A 19495-nucleotide genomic window follows, 5' to 3' on the forward strand; every position below is an offset into this window, starting at 1 on the left:
GTTAATAGTAAATGTGCGAAAAGTGGCCAGATTTGATAGTATGACCTTGTTGGGCCACCGTAGTTACGTACAAAGTAGCAGGCGCGTACGCTGGTTTTGCCCATGAATGCTAAGCTAACAACCAGCAATCGTTTTTTTTTTTTACTTTACGTGTGAGAAACTGTTTCAATGGAGAGTGTAAATGCTAAGTACGTGTCCCAGAAAATCAGTAAAACCAGATGGCGCCCTGTATCGCATTCGTCTTTGCAGCAACCAGATATCTTTGCGACTGGCTCGTGGGATAACGAGGTTGGCAAATTGTCGTTTTTTTGTAATAATAATGAGATCGCCAAACTTCATAGAAGAATCTATACATTCTACGGGATTTTGCTTTATTGACGGGCTTACACATATTGTAACTGTCAAAACACGACTTAAGATATGTTATAAATAGTAAGGTGTCGCATGGACAAATGTTATATGAGCCGTCATGTTTAACTAACCTAATCACGTTATTTACTATTAAGGCATAAATGCTGGCTATGTCTGCCAAAATCCTGACATTGAGTGAGACAAGTGGCTGATTAGTGACTTTAGACATTTGGTTATTATGACAAGACAACTGTCAATTGGATCGTATTCTGCTTGTTTGTCGTCTTTGCTTCACATTACAATGAGTATCTCATCGGTGTGTGTCTATTCTAGGATAACAAGATTTCCTTTTGGTCCATTGGGAATCATGGAAGTTCTGGCATGGACGAGGGATTTGAAGGAGACCCACAGCTTTTATGTGAACACAAGCATGATGGAGATGTTCTGGACCTTCAAGTAAGACACTCGTGGTAATCCAAGCTAATGTACCAGCCTATAAATGGCACTAAAGTAAAGAATATTAAAGTTGACCTGAAATGGGCACTTGCCAACATGTAATTTAGGATCAATGAACTGATGCAACTCTTTTTCTCCTGATCCCTAATTCAATTAGAAATTAATTTTGCAGACAAAATGAAGAGGTCTTTATAAAGGGATTTGTCGCTGTTGTATTTGTTGCAGAGAACATGAACGCACAATGAATTGCATTGTTGTACCAAGACAACAGGATCTTAAAATCAAGAGTGATAGATAATCGCACTCATCAATGTAACATTTTTATTGATTTAAAATGTTTGTTCCTGGGAGAAACATCTAACTTATAATGTCTGTTGTTTTTTTCTTCACCTCTGTCTGTTTTTACAGTTTTTGGACCAAGACAGAATTGTCACAACATCGTCAACTGGAGCAGTCACCATCTTCCGCCACCACCAAAACAGTCAGGTACACACTGGCACAATTATGTCTTTTAGATACACACATTTCACATACAGTGAGCTTATTCATATACACTCTATTTAGGTGGACTTCCATAAAAAGTCTAAAGCATAGGGACAGATTACAGCCATTCACAGCAGAATCTGGGATCACTCTTGTGTTTCCCTCTGTGCTTCACATGGCACACTTCATGGCCTTGCTGACATTATTTTACAAACTGAAAGATTTATAACACATAAAGCAAGCTAAATCAAAGCGTATTTGGGGATGGTGCATCTGTAAAGTCACTATTGTGCAAGACAAAATTATATAATAATAATAATAATAATAATAATAAGTTTATTTGATATAACACCTTTTACAGAAAAAGTCACAAAGTGCTTCACATGATTGATTTGTAAACATGCAGTAAGATCCAACAGAAAATAAGCAAGGAAAAAAATAATTGAAAGACCTATGAAAATCATTTAAAAGATTAAACCCTAAAACCCAAAGTTACAAACTTGAGTCAAAAGCGAATTTAAACAAGTGCATCTTCAGCTGCTTTTTTAAAAGCTTCAACAGAGACTGCAGAATGTAAGACAATAGGAAGGGCGTTCCACAGGTTTGGAGCCACCGCTTTTAAAGGAACGGTCACCTTTAGTTTTTAAGCAAGTGGTTAGAAGACCTGAGGGACCTGTTAGTAGTGTACGGATGGAGCAGGTCTGAGATATAAACAGGTGCCTGACCATGCAAAGCTTTATAAGTCAGAACAAGAACTTTAAATTGGATCCTGAACTTGATCGAAAGCCAGTGTAATGAGTATAAAATCGGAGTGATGTGCGACATCCTGCTGGACCTGGTCAACAGCCTTGCAGCAGAGTTCTGGACCAGTTGTAGACGGTCCTGGGATGACTTGCTGAGACAGGTGAAAATGGAGTTACACTAATCAAGCCGGGATGATATAAAACCATGAATGATCATCTCAAGCTCAGAATGCGAAACAACCGCTCTAAGTTTGGCAATGTTTCTTAATTGAAAGAAACATGTACGGGTCAGTGATTTGATATGTTATGGTAACAAAACATGGGGAACTTTAACTCTGATTAGAGAAACATTTGACCTTAACCCTGATTTTAGCTAGAAATAACGAGTAGGTAGACTTACCTAGCTTGACATTTGTCTTGTATTTCTGAGGCCATCTGCCTATTGTGAAAGGCATATAATAGTTACAGATCATCATGTCCTCAAGGTATGTAATTAATTACTTTATTTTGAACCCTGATTTAACATGACTAAAGTCACATCAATAGAGTAGGAGTTGTCTACACAAATATGTTGCAATTTAAGGAAGGGCAAGTTGGACAAAGTGCAAGTATAACATACTTGTGGTTTTGTAAATCTATGTCCTCTCTCTCTTGACTGTAGACAATGTCAGTTTCTCAGCGCTGGCCAAGAGTGCATCGTTACCCAAGTGACAACGCTCCCTGTACTGGTGTTGTGTGCAGCAGTCCTGAGATTGTTACAGTTGGTGAAGATGGCAAGATTATCGTCTTCAGAGCCGACCAGGAGGGAGTGATTCGAGTCATAGGTGAGATTTAGATTAAGCTACTGTAGCAGCACGTCTCATTAAAATGCACACAGATAGGGCGGCCCTTAGCTCACCCAGTAAGTGCGCCCCATGTAGGCTGAGTCCTCTGCAGCGGCCTGGGTTCGAGTCCAACCTGCGGCCCTTTGCTGCGTGTCATCCCCCATCTGTCTCAACCCCTTTCCTGTCTATCCACTGTCACTTTCAAATAAAGGGAAAAAAAAAAATTCTTTAAAAAAATGCACACAGATTTACGATTTTTAGCATACGATGGCATCTTCAGGTTATGGGAGTTGAGTATAATGACTAACATGTTTTTTTTTAAATGTTTAACCTTTGTTAGAGAATGCGGACAGCAGCACGATTCATGCTGTGACTTACCTGAGGACAACAGAGATTTTGACAGTGAACTCTATCGGCCAACTCAAGCTGTGGGACTTAAGACAACAGAGCAACTCACCATCCCAGATTCTCTCCTTGTAAGATCTCAAAACAAAAATGACATTTCTAAACCTTTTTCTGTTCCGCTCTTTTCTTAGTGCATTTTGTATTTGGATGATGTTTTGTTTTTATGAGCGGTTATAATACGTCGTTTTCCTTTCAGGTCAGGGGATAGACTCCCTCTGCACTGTGTGGACAGACATCCGAACCAACAGCACATTGTTGCCACAGGAGGGCAGGACGGCATGCTCTGTGTCTGGGATGTGAGACAAGGCAGCACGCCCTTCTCACTCATGGAGGCACACTCTGCTGAAAGTAAGATTACATTGTGGGCAGATTAATTAATTTACCACTTTTATACATACAAATTAATTCTGACGTGGTTGTATATTATATTTTTCTTTTGCAATTACTTTTTGTCATTGTTTTATAAATATTTTTCTTTGGTTTTTCTGTACAGTGTGGGAAGTCCACTTCCACCCAACCAACCCAGATCATCTGTTCACATGCTCAGAGGATGGTTCACTGCTGCACTGGGAGACTTCCACACATTCAGATATGCCCTCCTTCTTACAAGGCAAGTCACATTTTTCTGTCTGCTATTCAGTTTAGTCAGCAGGGGGATAACAAACACCATTTTCAAAAAAAGAAACTGCTAGGTGCTGCCAAGAAACAGCATTTTACTGCAAAAAAAGGCATGTAATACATATACATATGCAAATGTTTACTAGCTATGTCATGTAAGTATTATAGGGTTGGAAAGATGCAGTTATGTTACTGTGGTTATTAACTGTGCTCATCCCCTCACAGGAGTTTGAAGTGAAGGCTTATGGGAAAAGGTGCAAAAACAGGTTGCATCTGGGTACCTGGAGCCCCTTTACAATCATTGCTGGTCTTTCTTTCAAAGTTAAAGTACTAACATGATGCTGCTGTGAAAGTGTAATAATGTGAACAGGTTTAGATGTTAGAGTTTATGAAAAAAATGCGTTTTTGTCTGTTTAACCCTTGTTGTCTTCCCGTCAACCTTGACGGGTTTTTGATGCCTTTTTTTCACAGTTTGTTTTTGCTTTTTCCAACGTTTTAAATTGTTAAATTTTTATTCTACACATTTTCAGCGCTTATTTCTACGTTCCATATTTTCTGATATAAAACAAAAATTGAAAACGGGTCAATTTGACCCGAAGTCAACACAAGGGTAGACATAATTTAAAATCTTAAGTGGTAGAATGTTACTAGGTACATTTGCTGAAGTACTTTTTACTACTTCCATTTTGGGCTGTCAGCAGTGACCTCTGGCCTCCTACAGCAGTTACCAGATTTTATCTGCAAACAGCTGCATCAAGAGTTGACAAATATACTGTACATAACCGCACAATCATGTAATAGAAACAGAAATCTTAATCACAGGATGGATGGATGGATGGATAGATAGATAGATAGATAGATAGATAGATAGATAGATAGATAGATAGATAGATAGATAGATAGATAGATAGATAGATAGATAGATAGATAGATAGATTTTAAATGTATTAGTCATACAACTGCAGCTTTTATCTTTTGGTTGTCAGGAGCGACCACAGAAACACTGAGTCAGCTAGTGTGATACAGATAGCCAGGAGCTAAAAAGCTGGCATATCAACATGCTAAGGAAACTATACACCAACATAATAATGGTCATAAAAATCCAAATTAACTTCTAAAATAGTAAATGACATGGTTTCATCATTGTTTTCCAGGTGGCAAGAACAACAGCATGCTATCTCGCAGTGCGATGGCCCCAGCTGGAGGGAACCAGTCTCTCATCAGCACCTGGCTCAGCGGAGACTCCAGTAAAGGCCGCCTAGAAACCACTCACATGCTGCCCAGCCAGACGCTGTCTGTCAACAGCTTGGATGTACTTGGACAATGTCTTGTCTGTGGGACTGACGGAGAGGCCATTTTTGTCAACCGACAGGTCCCAGTTTGAAAGGGTTGTTAGTGCACAGGTCAAGATGTGGATTAAGATCGGTTTGTTTTCATTTGAGCATATAGGGTGCCCCACATACTGTGTTCGAAAGTATGCTTCTGACATTTTCTGTCCTATAATGTTGCATACACACTATATTTGCGCATTTCTGTATGGATTCATCAATGAATCAAGGTTTTTGTAGATCATTCCAAGCTTAGTATTTTGACAGTACTTTTGTATGGATGTCATTTAAGACTGTTTTGAAATAAACAAATAAATAAGCCTTTACAGAAATGTCTTTCAGTCCGTTTTGTAATAGACCGTTTTGTAGTAGAAAGTTTAAATCCTAGGGAGTTTTTTTTTTTTTTTTTTTTTTTTTTTTTTAACTCGTCTTAAGGGATGTAGCACCACCACCCCTTTAGTCCTCATTTCAATACTGTAGTGCTCTCCCAGTAGTACTTCCGGTCTTTCTGTTAAAATTAAAGTCCTAACATGTCATTTGAAAGGCAAGTTTTGTGTGCAGTCTAATTGGTGCTCAGTGTGACTGAGATTATGCAGTTTTTAATTGAAATTTAATTGATTTTGATGATTTCTGAGGAACCTTTTTTTTTTTTTTAAACGATTTCTTATACTTGCATGTGTGTTTTTAAATTACTTTTTTTAGTATGGCTTTCAGCTAACTATCTTGTGTTATACTGTGGTATTTTTTAGGATGTGCGTGTGCATTTATTATGTTTTATATTAGATTTTTGTATCTGATATAAACAAGATATGTCGTTTTATTTTATAGGGGTTTTATATTGTATTTCACAATTACAATTTTTTTGTTTGTTATGGTAAAAATGTTAGAGTTTCTCAATATGTATTTGTCAGTCTGCAGGGATGGAAAAGTTCTTAAAACTATCCCACCACCGTGGCGATAGGTCTGGCAATGCGATACAAAACTACTCCAAAAGTTACTTTCTTTCTTTTATTGTGAAATCTACAGTAACCGGAAGTGAGTAGCATTTTTCATCGTCAAACTTGTTGCTTGCTGTTGTACTTGTCATTCAGACATCCCAGGAATTCAACACGACTAGGGACGAGCCAGCTCGGCACAACAAGGACATTTTAAGTTAAAAATCACGTCCTTTTCGCCGTGAAAAATCAAGGAGTACCGTTTGTGGTCAAAATAGGACAATTGTTGAGAAAAGCGGCAGCTACAGACACTGGTAAGTTGTCAGACACGACTGACTGTTGTGCTCCGAGCTAGCAGCTAGTTCGCAACCTGTTGTTGAATTAACGTTAGCAGCAAATGGATGCCTTCGGCACACAGGCCGCGGAGGGACTGCTGCGCCGTTTGATTCTATGCAAATTGAAATTGTGAAAACACCTGTTAGCAGCTCGTGGGTATTGTTGTGTTGGGTATTTAGGCGAATATGACGAACAACTTAAGCATTTCATTTTACAATACTGGACGCAAGAGAATTAACGTTGGCGTTAAAGTAGCGCACTGTTAGCCTGAGCTGCTAACGACGCTAGCAATTGGACGGGCTCTTGTTTTGTGAATGGCAATTGGCAATTTTATTTATAAAGTACCTTTCGTTAACTGTAAGCTCAAAGCGCTTTATGTCAAAAGACAAAATATATAAATATAAGCATAAATAGCTAAAATAACAATACACTATAAGCATCAACACAACAAGGCAATATACCAAAAACAAGTTATAAAGAAGAAAAATGTGAAGGAATAGTTTTTTTTCTAACTTTCAGGCTTTGAACAACAAATTTAGCTTAAAGTGAAATGGTAAATGACCGAAACCAAACTTTTTTTTCAGCTTTAGGTTCAGATGAACTCCCAAAATTGACAGTCTGCTTCATAACAATCTTCACATAGCTAATGTTTATCTGATAGTATTTGTTGCTACTATAGTACACACATCTCGTTTGACTAACCTGTTCGGTAACATGACGTGCTCTGGATGACTGCTCATCTCACATTGTACATTCCTGTCAACAGCATGCAGATGTGAGGTCAGACATCAGAGATCTCTGCTACCCTCTGCTGCAACCCTGGACTGAGCGACATCCTCTTCATCCCCTTCATCGTCCTCATACATGCTCTTACATGAAGAGAGGAGGGGAGAAACCCGAAGGATACAGACAGATGAGACCCAAAACGTTCCCCACCAGCAACTACAGCGGCAACAGCCAGCACATGCTGCAGGAAATACGGAACAGCCTGCGCAACTTGTCCAAACCCTCGGACCCACCTAAAGTGGACATTGGAGGAGCTGGAAAAATGCTTCCTGAGGACCCAAGGCAACAGGGGCGCTGCAGCAACCCCAAAAACCCCTACCACAAGGCCTTACAGGAGATCCGCAAATCCCTGATGCCTTTTGCCAATGAGCCTAGTACTTCCGGCCCTGAGGTGAACAAACACATGTCGTTGGAATCCCCCTGTACTGGATTTGAGGAGGTGAAAAGAAGAGATGTTTTCGTGTTTTGTCAGACAGGTTTTTGTGAAGGATTGTGGAAGAATTTCATTCTAAACATAACTCTGTAATCTATAATAATAACTCTGTGCACTTTGCTTACCAGAGAATTATTTGAAAAATGAAAAGTATGCAAAGTGGAAGGACGACCTACAAAAGTAGTTTCTCAGTTGACAGTTTCCACTTTTTTAAACTAGTGCATGCAATCCAGGTATGAAGGACAGTATGTTGTGCAGTATTTTCTGTAAAAATGTTGTAAAGTTTAAAAACATCCACACATTCTCTGATTACAGCTTCTCCAATATGAGGATTTGTTGCTTTTGTCTGTTATATTATTGTAAACTAAATATCTTTGGGTTCATTGGACTGTTGGTTGGACAACAGGGTTAGACTTGGGACATTGTGATTCTGTTTTCATTTGATAGACAAAACAATTCAGTTAACAAGAAAATAATTAGCAAATTAATCAATAATTAAAACAATTATTTGCACCATAGTCCATTTGTATTACTTTTGAAGACTGTAAAGATTCTAGAATTGTTCTGCAAAATAATACATCCTGTGTTAAATGTATTTACAGTTCATTTGCATCTTGTAATCCGTTGATTGCACAAACTCAAACTGGTGCTTTTTGCCTTTAAACAGAACAACAGGACTATGGGGGCAGTTATAGACTTCACAGGTAAGGTAAGCTACCAGGACTCCATGAGGGAACAGATGGCCAACCCCAACACCACAGGTCTGAAAGCCCCAGGTACGTAACTGTCCACTGGGACTAAATGCTGGGTTTCCTCTTTTATTTTCCATCCAGGCTTGTTCATTCAACCTTGATATTGTTTGTAGGATTTGGGACATTTGCTTAAAGAAATGACAATAGGTGCTGACAAACAGAGAGTGTGTCACGTAATGGAAGAAGTCGAAAATGAGGGTTTTGGTTTTCATAATGACAATAATGATACATCCGAGGAAAGCCGTGTATTACACTATGTTGGCAACCATATTTTTTAAGTTTATTTGTTAAAAAAACAATATACTGATGAATTATGTTTTATAACAAGTCATGTTACACAGCTTTGGTCTTCAAAGTTCTAGCAATTATTCTGATTGGATTTAATAACATCGTACGTACCAAGTTAATAACGTGGCTCTGGGGCGAGATATAGCAAACCGTTCCTATGCATGAATGCATATGTGAGAATTTTGCATAATTTATAGAAAGATCTACAGACATAGACCTGTTTATTTTAGTTTTGGATGGACGTTGGTTTAATTTATTTTAGCTATGAGGATGCAGTGCTACAAGTAATGATCTTGTATTTTTGCTATTTTTTGTGCCCATAGGAGCTCATATCCAGCAGGCTGTGCTGAGGAGGCCAAGCTGGAAAGGCTCTAAGGAGTCTTTGGCGCCTCGACACGGTCCTCTCGTGGTGGATGGAATTATGTACCGCTCGGACAGCCCCGGACCACCTCCTGCCTTCCAGCAGGGCCACCTTGCTAACAGTCAGAGAGTCAATCCTCCACTGCCACCTCAGGTGCGCAGTGTCACACCTCCACCAAACCGTGGTGCCATGCCTCCTGCATCATCCCGGGACAGCAACCCACGCTACCCTGGCAACATGGATTACCTTGTGCCCCGCATCTCTCCGGTACCCCAGGGGGCCTGGCCTGATGGTTACCAATCATCAGCACCTCAGAATCAGCGTGGGATCAGCCCAGTCCCTGTGGGCCACCAGCCCATCATAATGCAGAGCTCTGGGGGGAATAAGTTCACCTTCCCCTCCAGCTGGTCTCAGAATGGCTCTCCTCAGCCAGACTACATGGCTGGGGGTAGCAGACAGCCTCCTCCCCCATACCCGGTTAACCAGAGCAGCCGTCACAGTCCCACTGACCAGCAGATGCAGTCGGGAGGACCTTCATCCTCTCCCTCTTACATCAACGGTGGAAACATCCCTCAGTCCATGATGGTTCCTAACCGGAACAGTCACAACCTTGACATGTATAACATAGGTCCTCCTCAGTCCTGGTCCCAGGCTCCTCTGAACCCCAACCAGCCCCAGTCTTCCTCTGGCAATAGCAGCAACCAGGATCTGTCGCCGTCGTGGCAGCACAACATGCCGGTCCGCTCCAATTCCTTCAACAACCACCAGCTGAACAGCAGACCGTCCCACCCATCCAGCTCCCAGCCATCTGCCACCACGGTCACTGCCATTACCCAGGCTCCCATCCTGCAGCCAGTCAAAAGCATGCGTGTCCAGAAACCTGAGTTACACACCGCTGTCGCTCCTACACACCCTCCATGGATGCAGCAGCCTCCACCGCCTCAAGCTGCACCCGCTTACCCAGAACCCCCAGCCCCTGTACCTCAGATCCCTGTCGTACCAGAAGTTCCCAGCTACCAGGGCCCCCCTCCGCCCTATCCTAAGCATCTCCTCCAGCAGCAGGCTACAGGCCCCCCTGCCTACGATCCAGGGGCCAATAAGCTCGGCACAGGCAGAGAGCAGCCCGCAGACGAGGAGAGCACTGGAGGCGACAGCTCCCAAGACAAGACGACGGAAAGCCCCGAAAGCACCGCAGCGACGGAGAAGGAGAAGAAGCAAATCACAACGTCGCCTGTTCCTGTCCGCCGCAACAAGAAAGACGAAGAGCCGAGAGGGGAGTCCGGAAGGGTCGCGCTATACTCACCCCAGGCCTTTAAGTTCTTCATGGAGCAACATGTGGAGAATATCCTAAAGAACCATCAGCAGAGGATTCGGAGGAGGAAGCAGTTGGAAAGTGAGATGCAAAGGGTGAGAATTGCAACAACCTTAGTCGCATCTTAAATTTTCTTAATGAATTGACAATAGTTATAAAATCTATTTCATGTTTTGTTATCTTAAAGGAATACCTTTCACTCTTTTCCTAACTATTTTTCCTACTATTATCACTGTATTAAGGATGTTTTTTTTTTATGCTGTTCTACTTTTTCTTAGCTGTTCTTTCTATTCTTTTCTTTCCTTGCTGTCGCTGACAGCTGATCTAAAAAGGTAAAGGTATCTCTGCTGTCCTGTGACACAGAATAGTCCACACACATCAGTTATTCAAGTAAGCTGTTGTTGAGAGACTGGTCTTGGTATTTTAAATGTGCTACATGCAGCATGTTGGCCCCAGTGGCTAAAGGAAATGCATGGGACTCCATATCACTCATCATGTCACAGCTTGTGTATCTTTGTTTTGCACTAACGTGATGATTAACACGTGGAAAATACAGTACATTTGCACTAAATCATTGTTAATTTTAATTTTGCACTGGTTTCCTTAAGTGTTTCCAGCTATCTAACCATGACTACATGTGTGTTTTTTTTTGTTTTTTTTATGCAACATTTGCAATTTTGAGATGGTGTGGGTCATTAAATCACTGTTGACTCTGTCCTGTGCTCAGGTGGGTTTGTCTTCAGAAGCTCAGGAGCAGATGCGTATGATGCTCTGCCAGAAAGAGTCCAACTACATCCGGCTAAAGCGAGCCAAGATGGATAAAGCCATGTTCAAACGAATCAAGACCCTCGGTATCGGAGCATTTGGTGAGGTGTGCTTGGCCAGAAAAGAGGACACAGGAGCGCTGTACGCCATGAAAACGCTCCGTAAGAAGGACGTGCTGCTGAGAAACCAGGTGGCCCACGTCAAGGCTGAGAGAGACATCCTGGCTGAGGCAGACAACGAGTGGGTGGTGCGTCTTTACTACTCTTTCCAAGACAGGGACAACCTGTACTTTGTAATGGAGTACATTCCTGGAGGGGACATGATGAGCCTTCTCATCCGGCTCGGCATCTTCAAAGAAGAGCTGGCCCAGTTCTACATTGCAGAGCTCACGTGTGCTGTGGAGAGTGTCCACAAGATGGGCTTCATCCACCGAGACATCAAGCCTGATAACATCCTTATAGACCGAGACGGACACATAAAACTCACTGACTTTGGCCTTTGCACTGGCTTCCGCTGGACGCATGACTCCAAGTATTACCAGAGTGGTGGGTATCACTTTTTTAATATCTGAACAGTTCATACAAAATGTTAAATTCACCCACCAATCTACAGAACAGGCCTGGATTAAAGTACTACCTGTAGTATAATGGCTCATGTGGTGAATTCAGCATTTCAACAACATTATTTTCATTAGCTTAAAAAGATAAAATTACAACATGGTTGCTACTAACAATTATTTTCATTATCAATTAATTTGCGAATTGTTTTCTTTAACGGTATAAAACGTCAGAAAAAGATTAAAACGCGTACATCACAAGTTGATGTCTTCGAGTAACAGTTCGAGTTCGAGTAACAGTTCAAAACATATTCAATTTACCACCATAGAAGAGATTTTGCTGAAAATAAAATGATATCTGCTATAATGCCATACTCAGCAGTATAATGATCTGGATTTCTCCTTTACAACAGAAAACCTGTCCTGTGTTACCTAATTTGGAGCTCCACCTCAACCTGCCAAGAATACATTTCTCTGCTGCCTAACTTTTAAGAATGAAAATAATTTGATATTTGACTTTTGGCAGTTTCAGTCCAGAAAATAAACAACTAGCTTTCAAGAATTTAAATTCTTCACCATACGCAGCAACAAGTCATTGGGTGAATATTTTGGAAAGCATGAAAATGCTTAATGCAAGGACCATATCAAATTGTTTTAAACCTGGTATTTTTAAATGTACACATGCTATTTGTATTCAGTTTGTCAAAAAAAAACACACTGTTGATCAGTATAATGAGGTAATTAAGCGTTGTACTTTGTGTCCAGGTGACCATGTGAGGCAGGACAGCATGGACTTCAGTAAGGAATGGGAGGACCCGACCAACTGCCGCTGTACAGACCGTCTGAAGCCTCTGGAGAGGAGAAAGGCCCGGCAGCACCAGCGCTGTTTGGCACATTCACTGGTGGGGACACCTAACTATATAGCACCAGAAGTGCTGCTGCGAACAGGTACAGTGGCTCACAGCTAGGGCTGCAACTAACCGTTATTTTCTCAATTAATCTCTTAGTTGTTTGGTCTATAAAATTAGCCTGACAAGCCAGACCCACATCAAGATGTTGGCTTTGGGAACTCACCATTGGCAGGGCTCAATCCGAGGGGCGGGATAAACTGCTGTCCTTCAAATTCCCTCTGCACGCAATCGGATAGCGCTACAAACAGCCAGAGCAACGCTAGTTGATAGATTAATCTTTTGCTGTATCCGGTCGGCATAACTCCGAACACATCTTCCTTTTTTAAGACTTCAGTGCTTAACTCCAAGTCTTCCAGAGTCGCGGCAAAAGCCGATTCGAAAGGCCGCTGTTCGCCAGCAGCAGCAGCCATCTTCTTTGTTTTCAAGTAACGGGGAATTCACGCGGAACCGTCGCAACTCTGCCGTCATTATGTTAAGCCCCGCCCACCGACTCTATACACGATGTGATTGGCCTGACCAGAGTTTGGTTTTTCCAGCTCGCCATCCAACGGAGAGTTGCTAGACCCCCCTGGCTGCAAATTACATTTGCTGCCGCTGGGGTGCGTCTAGATTTCTGGGCTACTATAAAACATCAGAAAATTGTGAAAAATGTCATTTGGTGTTTCCCAAAGCCCAAGACGACGTCCTCAAATGTCTTGTTTTGTCCACAACTCAAAGATATTCAGTTCACTGTCACGGAGGCACGAAGAAACTAGAAAATATTCACATTTTAGATGCTGGAATCAGAGAATTTGTTTTTATTATTATTATTTTTCAAATCGATTATGAAAAGTAGTTGCTGATTATTTGAATAGTTGACAACTAATAGATCAATCGATTAATCTTTGCAGCTCTAACCACAGCTAGAGGGTGTACTGTGGAATTTACTACTATATTTTTTGTATCATTTTGTGTGACTAAAATGTGAAAGCACACTTCTTAACAAAATTGACTGGACACTTTAAAACCCTGCTGAGAGATGTTATTGCAGTGTTGTTGATGTAAAAATAAAAATAAAAATAATTGTATCTCCTCCAGGATACACCCAGCTCTGTGATTGGTGGAGTGTTGGCGTCATCCTGTATGAAATGGTTGTTGGACAGCCTCCCTTCCTAGCGACCACACCCCTGGAGACACAAATGAAGGTATGTGAAAGCACCTGCAGTGGAATGTAATGCACCAGGACTTTATTGTTTATTATTGCTGTCTCCGCTGTTGAACACCAGGTGATAAACTGGAAGAGCATGCTGCACATTCCTCCGCCAGCCAAGCTCAGCCCCGAGGCGTCAGACCTCATCGTGAAACTGTGCCGCAGCCCCGAGGACCGCCTCGGCAAGAACGGCACCGACGAAATCAAAGCTCACCCGTTCTTCAAGGCCATCGACTTCTCCAGCGACCTGCGGCAGCAGATGGCGCCGTACGTCCCCACCATCGCCCACGCCACCGACACCTCCAACTTTGACCCCGTGGACCCGGATAAAATGTGGAGCAGCGACAGCGGCGGCGAGGACGACCTCAACGACACCCTCAACGGCTGGTTCCGCAACGGCAAGCATCCCGAACACGCCTTCTACGAGTTCACCTTCCGCCGCTTCTTTGACGACAACGGCCACCCGTACAGCTGCCCCAAGCCCATCGAGTACGAGGATTACAACGAGGACGAGGCGGACTCGGAGCGCCCGGTGCAGGAGGCGGCCGGGAGCTCAGCGACTCAGGGCCGAGACTTGGTCTACGTGTAGCATTCGAGGCCAGCTGGGCTACCTGTACATAGCGATTACGTTTTTATAGAGGGTGTGTGTGTGTGTGTGTGTGTGTGTGTGTGTGTGTGTGTGTGTGTGTGTGTGTGTGTGTGTGTGTGTGTGTGTGTGTGTGTGTGTGTGTGTGTGTGTGTGTGTGTGTGTGTGTGTGTGTGTGTGTGTGTGTGTGTGATGGTACAGCGTTTAAACCCCCGAACATAGGAAAGTATGTTTGTAGGAGCAGCACATTAACAGACTTTGATATCGAGACTACAAGGGCACACTACAATTTAAAGGAATAGTTAGGCATTCTGGGTAACATGTTTATTTGCTTTCCTGCCAAGAGTTGGATCGATACCACTCTCGTTTGCACGGTAAATATGAAGCTGCAGCGAGTCCGAGGCAGAGCCGGGCTAGTTTCCCCCGCTTCCAGTCTTTATGCTAAGCTAAGATAACCAGCTTCATGTTTACCGTACACACACAAGAGTGGTATTGATCTCCTCATCTTACTCTCGGCAAGAAGGCAAATAAGCGTGTTTTCCCAAAATGTTGATATTTTTTTTTTATGTGTGAAAGGTACACTGTACGATGTTTTGCTGCCTGAGTAACAGAAAGCGGAAATAAAATCAGGGTGCTCTTTTTTTTTTTTATAAATGACATCGCAAACTCCCCTTTAAAGCCTTAATTTATTTAAGAAAATTGTAACCGGTGATGCTAGTGTAGATGCTGTTTGAGTGTGGGAACGTTTGTTGTTGGAATTTACATTTATTGGTTTAAAAAAAAAAGTCTTAATTTATATTTTAATGTCTGTTGCAATGGTGATTTAGTGTTGTGTTGCAGGGATCAATTGCTCTAATTATTCATTGCAGTGCCTTTTTGATTTCTTTTTTTTTTTTTATCTTTCACCAAATATAAAGAGGATTAATAATCAGACTGGCATTTTAAAAATGAGAGTAGCATTAGCTGATTGAACTACAGTAGGTGTTTGTTTTATTTTTCTAATTTATACTTAAAATGTATTTATAAATTAAGTTGTATACAGTTGATGTAAATATTTTTCTCTTCCCTGTCAGCTGATTTTCTTTTTATTTTATTTTTTCTTTCTTAGGGCAGGCCCTGGTCACTGTCTACTGCTGCTGCCTTCTGTTAATATAATGTGTGCTTTTCTGTCTCATTCACCCAAAATACATACAAACACTTAATCACAGGACGCTGATTAGATATCATTATGTTTGCTCGTCTCTCAACCAAAGCACTAAATAGGTGGGTTTTGACTTTTTATTTGTAATAACCCACGTTAAGAAAAAAAAAAAAACGATCACAAGACCGTGAAATTAGTTTTTGTGGTGTTATTACACTATCAACTTTTAGGCGCCTAACCACTTCATCCTACAGTACTCTACGTTGTCTTTGAGGATCTGAGAGAGGCTTAAAATCCAGCTCCTACAAAGTAATTGTCTTAGTTCCTGTCTTTTAAGAATCATTACAGCATACGGTCACGTGTTTCTGGACTGATCTGAAGAAAGAAAAGCTGGATTGATGGACTGACGGTGGAGAGAACTGCTCTCCATCACATATGATGATTTTGTAACCCGCTGTACTTATTTTTATTTTTTTTTGTGTGTGTTTAGGAAGAGATCTCTGAATGTAGTGCTGGACTTAATGGTGACCACTGGCATTCTGCACTGGTTTTGTGTTTTCATTGTAAGAGAGAGAATTTTTATTTTTGTGTACGTTGTTGCTCCGAGAGGTTGGGTACAGGGAAGAGAGTGATAAATAAAGAATATAAAGAACAAAACATGTTTTACATGCACACGGACCTTGCTGTATTGTTATTAGTATGATAACCGACTACTGGACTGGTGACTCGGATTAGGGCTGCAACTAACGAGTATTTTCATTACAAAACCCAAAAATATTCACACTGGACAAAGAAAATGTCCACATATTCACAACTGAAAAAATATGAAACTGGGGGATGTTTTGTATTTTTGATTTAAAAATTGAAGATAACTTAAATGATTAATTGTTTATCAAAACAAGTTATGAGAATGAGATCAGTTTTCTGAATTAGTTTCATCCTGGATTTTGTCAGAAAGGTCAAAAGTTTAAATAACACTAAATATCTGTTATAGAGCACTGTTTTGATATTTTGTGTGTATAAATGAATGTACACAAAATTCAAATACTTGTTTATACATTTCAGTATAGAAGATTAAGCAGAACGGGCCTACTCGGTTGTCCCTTTTGCTGATACTTAGGTTCCACACAACTACTATTCTTCACACTAATCACATCTGAATAAGATCACCAGAAATGTTGAGATGTCAGCTTGTTTAGAAGCTTTAAAATAAAATATGTAATTAAAGGTATTAAATTATCTTAGATGCAGATACCCATGTTACAGGGGAAAAAGGACGTGCATACGGGTATTTATTAACGGAAGATCTGTATTTCATTTCATTACGACCCACTAACCTTTGGTAATCAGTTACTAGTCAGCTTTGGGGGTGAAACCATTGACATATATATAAGGGGAAAACGCATAAGGGAGTTTGCAACTTCCTGGGTAGTTCAGACATACACGGTAATACATAAAGTTTCCATGCGGATAAAAGCTTGTGTTCAACATGAAATAACTGGCACTTTGAATAATAAAACAGTTAAGGTTGTTCCTATATGACCTGTGGCCACCAGGGGGCGCCACACAAAGACAGGTTAAGTTCCCCAGACTGTGACAGAGACCTTTGATAAATTACTAGCTAGGTTAACGGCAGTTATCTATAATCTGAATCATGCGATCACAATGTTGAAATAAGCCACAAAAAACTTCAACTTTAGGTCATTTTCCAACACCGCTGACTGAGAGCCGACTTCAATAACTTCATAATCAACCGTGTGCATCACTTTTTAATGTCCCCTGGAAACAAATTATGTTGTGCTTTTGAGCTTTTTGCAGCGATGATTAATTATATTATTATATTATAATAATTTTCGTCAAATATATGTTTTCGTGTACCACTGTATAAAAATAGTCTACTATTACAAGTTAAAGCCCCGCATAAAGAAAAAGTACAGAAGTATCAGCAACAAAATGTAGAAGAAGAAGAATCCCGCAAGGGGAAATTACATTGTTTGTTGTTAGTTAACATTACACACAGGCCCGAAATACACACACATGCACAGGACATATAACGTACTTGTGCCTTGCTCAAGGGCACCTTGGCAGTGCTCATGAGTTGAACTGGCACCTCTCCAGCTACCACTCCACACTCCATACTTGGTCTGTAGCTGGAGAGGTGCCAGGCAAGCGCAAAAGTTAAGAGTACTCACAATGCAGAGTGACGGTCTGTTATAGGCTTATGTTGGAACCATAGACTGTTAATATTAATATACAGTCTATGGTTGGAACATGTTAGCGGTAGGCTACTTTGATATTGGTGTTGGTCATGGTGAGGATACTTTTAACTTAGGCTACTTCATATAGACTTTTGGTAGTTTAATATTAATAACAATGGATTATATTTGTTTTGATATTGTCTGTGAGTTTGGTATACTGACCTGTGCAAAATGAACTTCCTTTGGAGACAATAAAGACTATCTATTTTTTAAACTGACCATAAGACTTCGAACAAGGGAATGCTAACCATTCTTTGCTTGAAAAATGATTTAAACACTTAATCGATCGACATGTCGATTGATCGAGACTTGTTTTGGCTCTATTAAAGAATAAAAATTGGTTTTGATTGTTAAGTAAAGCAGCTTTTTTTTTTTTTTCAAGCTAAACAATAAAACGGTTGGGACATACTGCTGGTCGAGTGATCAACATGCATGTACTGAACTGAACTGTTGCTCAGTTACCCAGTTACTGTATGTGTTATTCCCCCTCTCTCTCTCTCTCTCTCTCCCCCTCATTTTCTGTCACCTTTCAACCGTCCCCCATTGATTAAAGGCAGAAATGTCCAAATAAAAACCATAAGGTCATCTAGTTTAGCTGTCAAACAGATTCATGTTAAGCCATGTTAAGCCTATCACAGCCAGAACAGTGTAGATATTTGAGCGGTAACCTTAGTTTCTGGCTGTTTGGGGGAGTGTGAGATGAACCCTGGGGCCCCATGCAGCAAAATACAGGAATGCATCCTGATTAGGGAAGATTTTTTTGTGTTAAGACATGATTTATTGGCATAACAAAGATTTATTAACTGTTGAAGAGACAGAGCAGCACATTTAAAATGTGGGCTAAAATAACAATTAAGCTGCTCTTCGTTCATGACATTAGGCCTACAAAGCCAATCTGTGAGCTCACATGAAAACTTCTGCTCTGTATCACCCTTTTTTAACCTCTGTAACATCTGTTTTAGGCTTTAGGTTTCTTTAAATCATTCATTCTCTATATCTTTCTTCCTTACTGTGTGGCAAGTCCGTACTCGGCAGTAGAGAGAAGGGCATACTCAACATTCCTAAGGAGTGTCTGAGAGTCAAACTACTCTGACAGGCGGAAGAAGGAAAGAGTCACACACACACACACACACACACACACACACACACACACACACACACACACACACACACACACACTGAAGAACCCACATTAATGTTGTGTACATGCAGATACTCTCTCGGTGTTTAGACGTGTGTATTAAAAGACTTTAGAGGATAAACGTCCTCACAGTTCACATGGGCAGAGGATGTGGGAAACGCCCGTAACTGGCACAGAAATACTTATATATGACATCACTTTGCCTGACTCACAGCTAGCATAGTCACCGCATCAAATGCCAGCTTGCCATGAAAACCGAAACACACCCCGGCTAAGAAAGATCCGCAAGAAACCGGCCGCCATATTGGATCATTAGATACGTTTCACTCGGGGAAGTTATTGGAGCTTTGAGCCTAAATGTCCGAGTACTTACGCAGTAAACATTTACCCTTTCTGTCAATCTAAGATACGCCCTTTTACCTTTCGATGTGTGCAAGAATAGCCAATCACATTAAAGTGCTTAATAAAATGACAGCAGCGTTGACCAATCGGAGGTGTGTATTTTGGCAGAAGGGCGGGAGAAAGGCGTGTCTGCTT

General features: G+C 41.1%; 2 protein-coding genes across 4 annotated transcripts; both read left to right on the forward strand.

Moving 5' to 3' along the window:
• The first annotated feature begins 47 nt into the window (after positions 1 to 47).
• On the forward strand, positions 48 to 5540 carry nup43 (nucleoporin 43). Its single transcript, XM_039782379.1, has 8 exons — positions 48 to 288; positions 685 to 807; positions 1216 to 1293; positions 2695 to 2857; positions 3198 to 3333; positions 3459 to 3610; positions 3756 to 3872; positions 5035 to 5540. Exons 1-8 carry the CDS (start codon positions 169 to 171, stop codon positions 5262 to 5264), a joined length of 1119 nt encoding a protein of 372 aa, XP_039638313.1. The 5' UTR covers positions 48 to 168; the 3' UTR covers positions 5265 to 5540.
• A 718-nt stretch (positions 5541 to 6258) lies between these two features.
• Positions 6259 to 14842, forward strand: lats1 (large tumor suppressor kinase 1). 3 transcript variants are annotated; one of them, XM_039782204.1, is made up of 8 exons: positions 6259 to 6457; positions 7246 to 7656; positions 8366 to 8474; positions 9062 to 10506; positions 11139 to 11721; positions 12498 to 12680; positions 13721 to 13827; positions 13909 to 14842. In XM_039782204.1, the coding sequence occupies exons 2-8, from the start codon at positions 7354 to 7356 to the stop codon at positions 14419 to 14421; spliced, it is 3243 nt and encodes a 1080-aa protein (XP_039638138.1). In that variant the 5' UTR covers positions 6259 to 6457; positions 7246 to 7353; the 3' UTR covers positions 14422 to 14842. The 3 variants fall into 3 exon arrangements, with proteins under 3 accessions (XP_039638138.1, XP_039638139.1, XP_039638137.1); XM_039782203.1 differs by having other exon boundaries at positions 6260 to 6457; positions 7246 to 7704; XM_039782205.1 differs by lacking the exons at positions 12498 to 12680; positions 13721 to 13827; positions 13909 to 14842 and adding an exon at positions 10731 to 10743 and having other exon boundaries at positions 7246 to 7704; positions 11139 to 11249.
• Positions 14843 to 19495: the final 4653 nt, after the last annotated feature.

The sequence above is a fragment of the Perca fluviatilis genome, chromosome 18, assembly GCF_010015445.1.
Source record: "Perca fluviatilis chromosome 18, GENO_Pfluv_1.0, whole genome shotgun sequence".
Taxonomy (NCBI): Eukaryota; Metazoa; Chordata; class Actinopteri; order Perciformes; family Percidae; genus Perca; species Perca fluviatilis.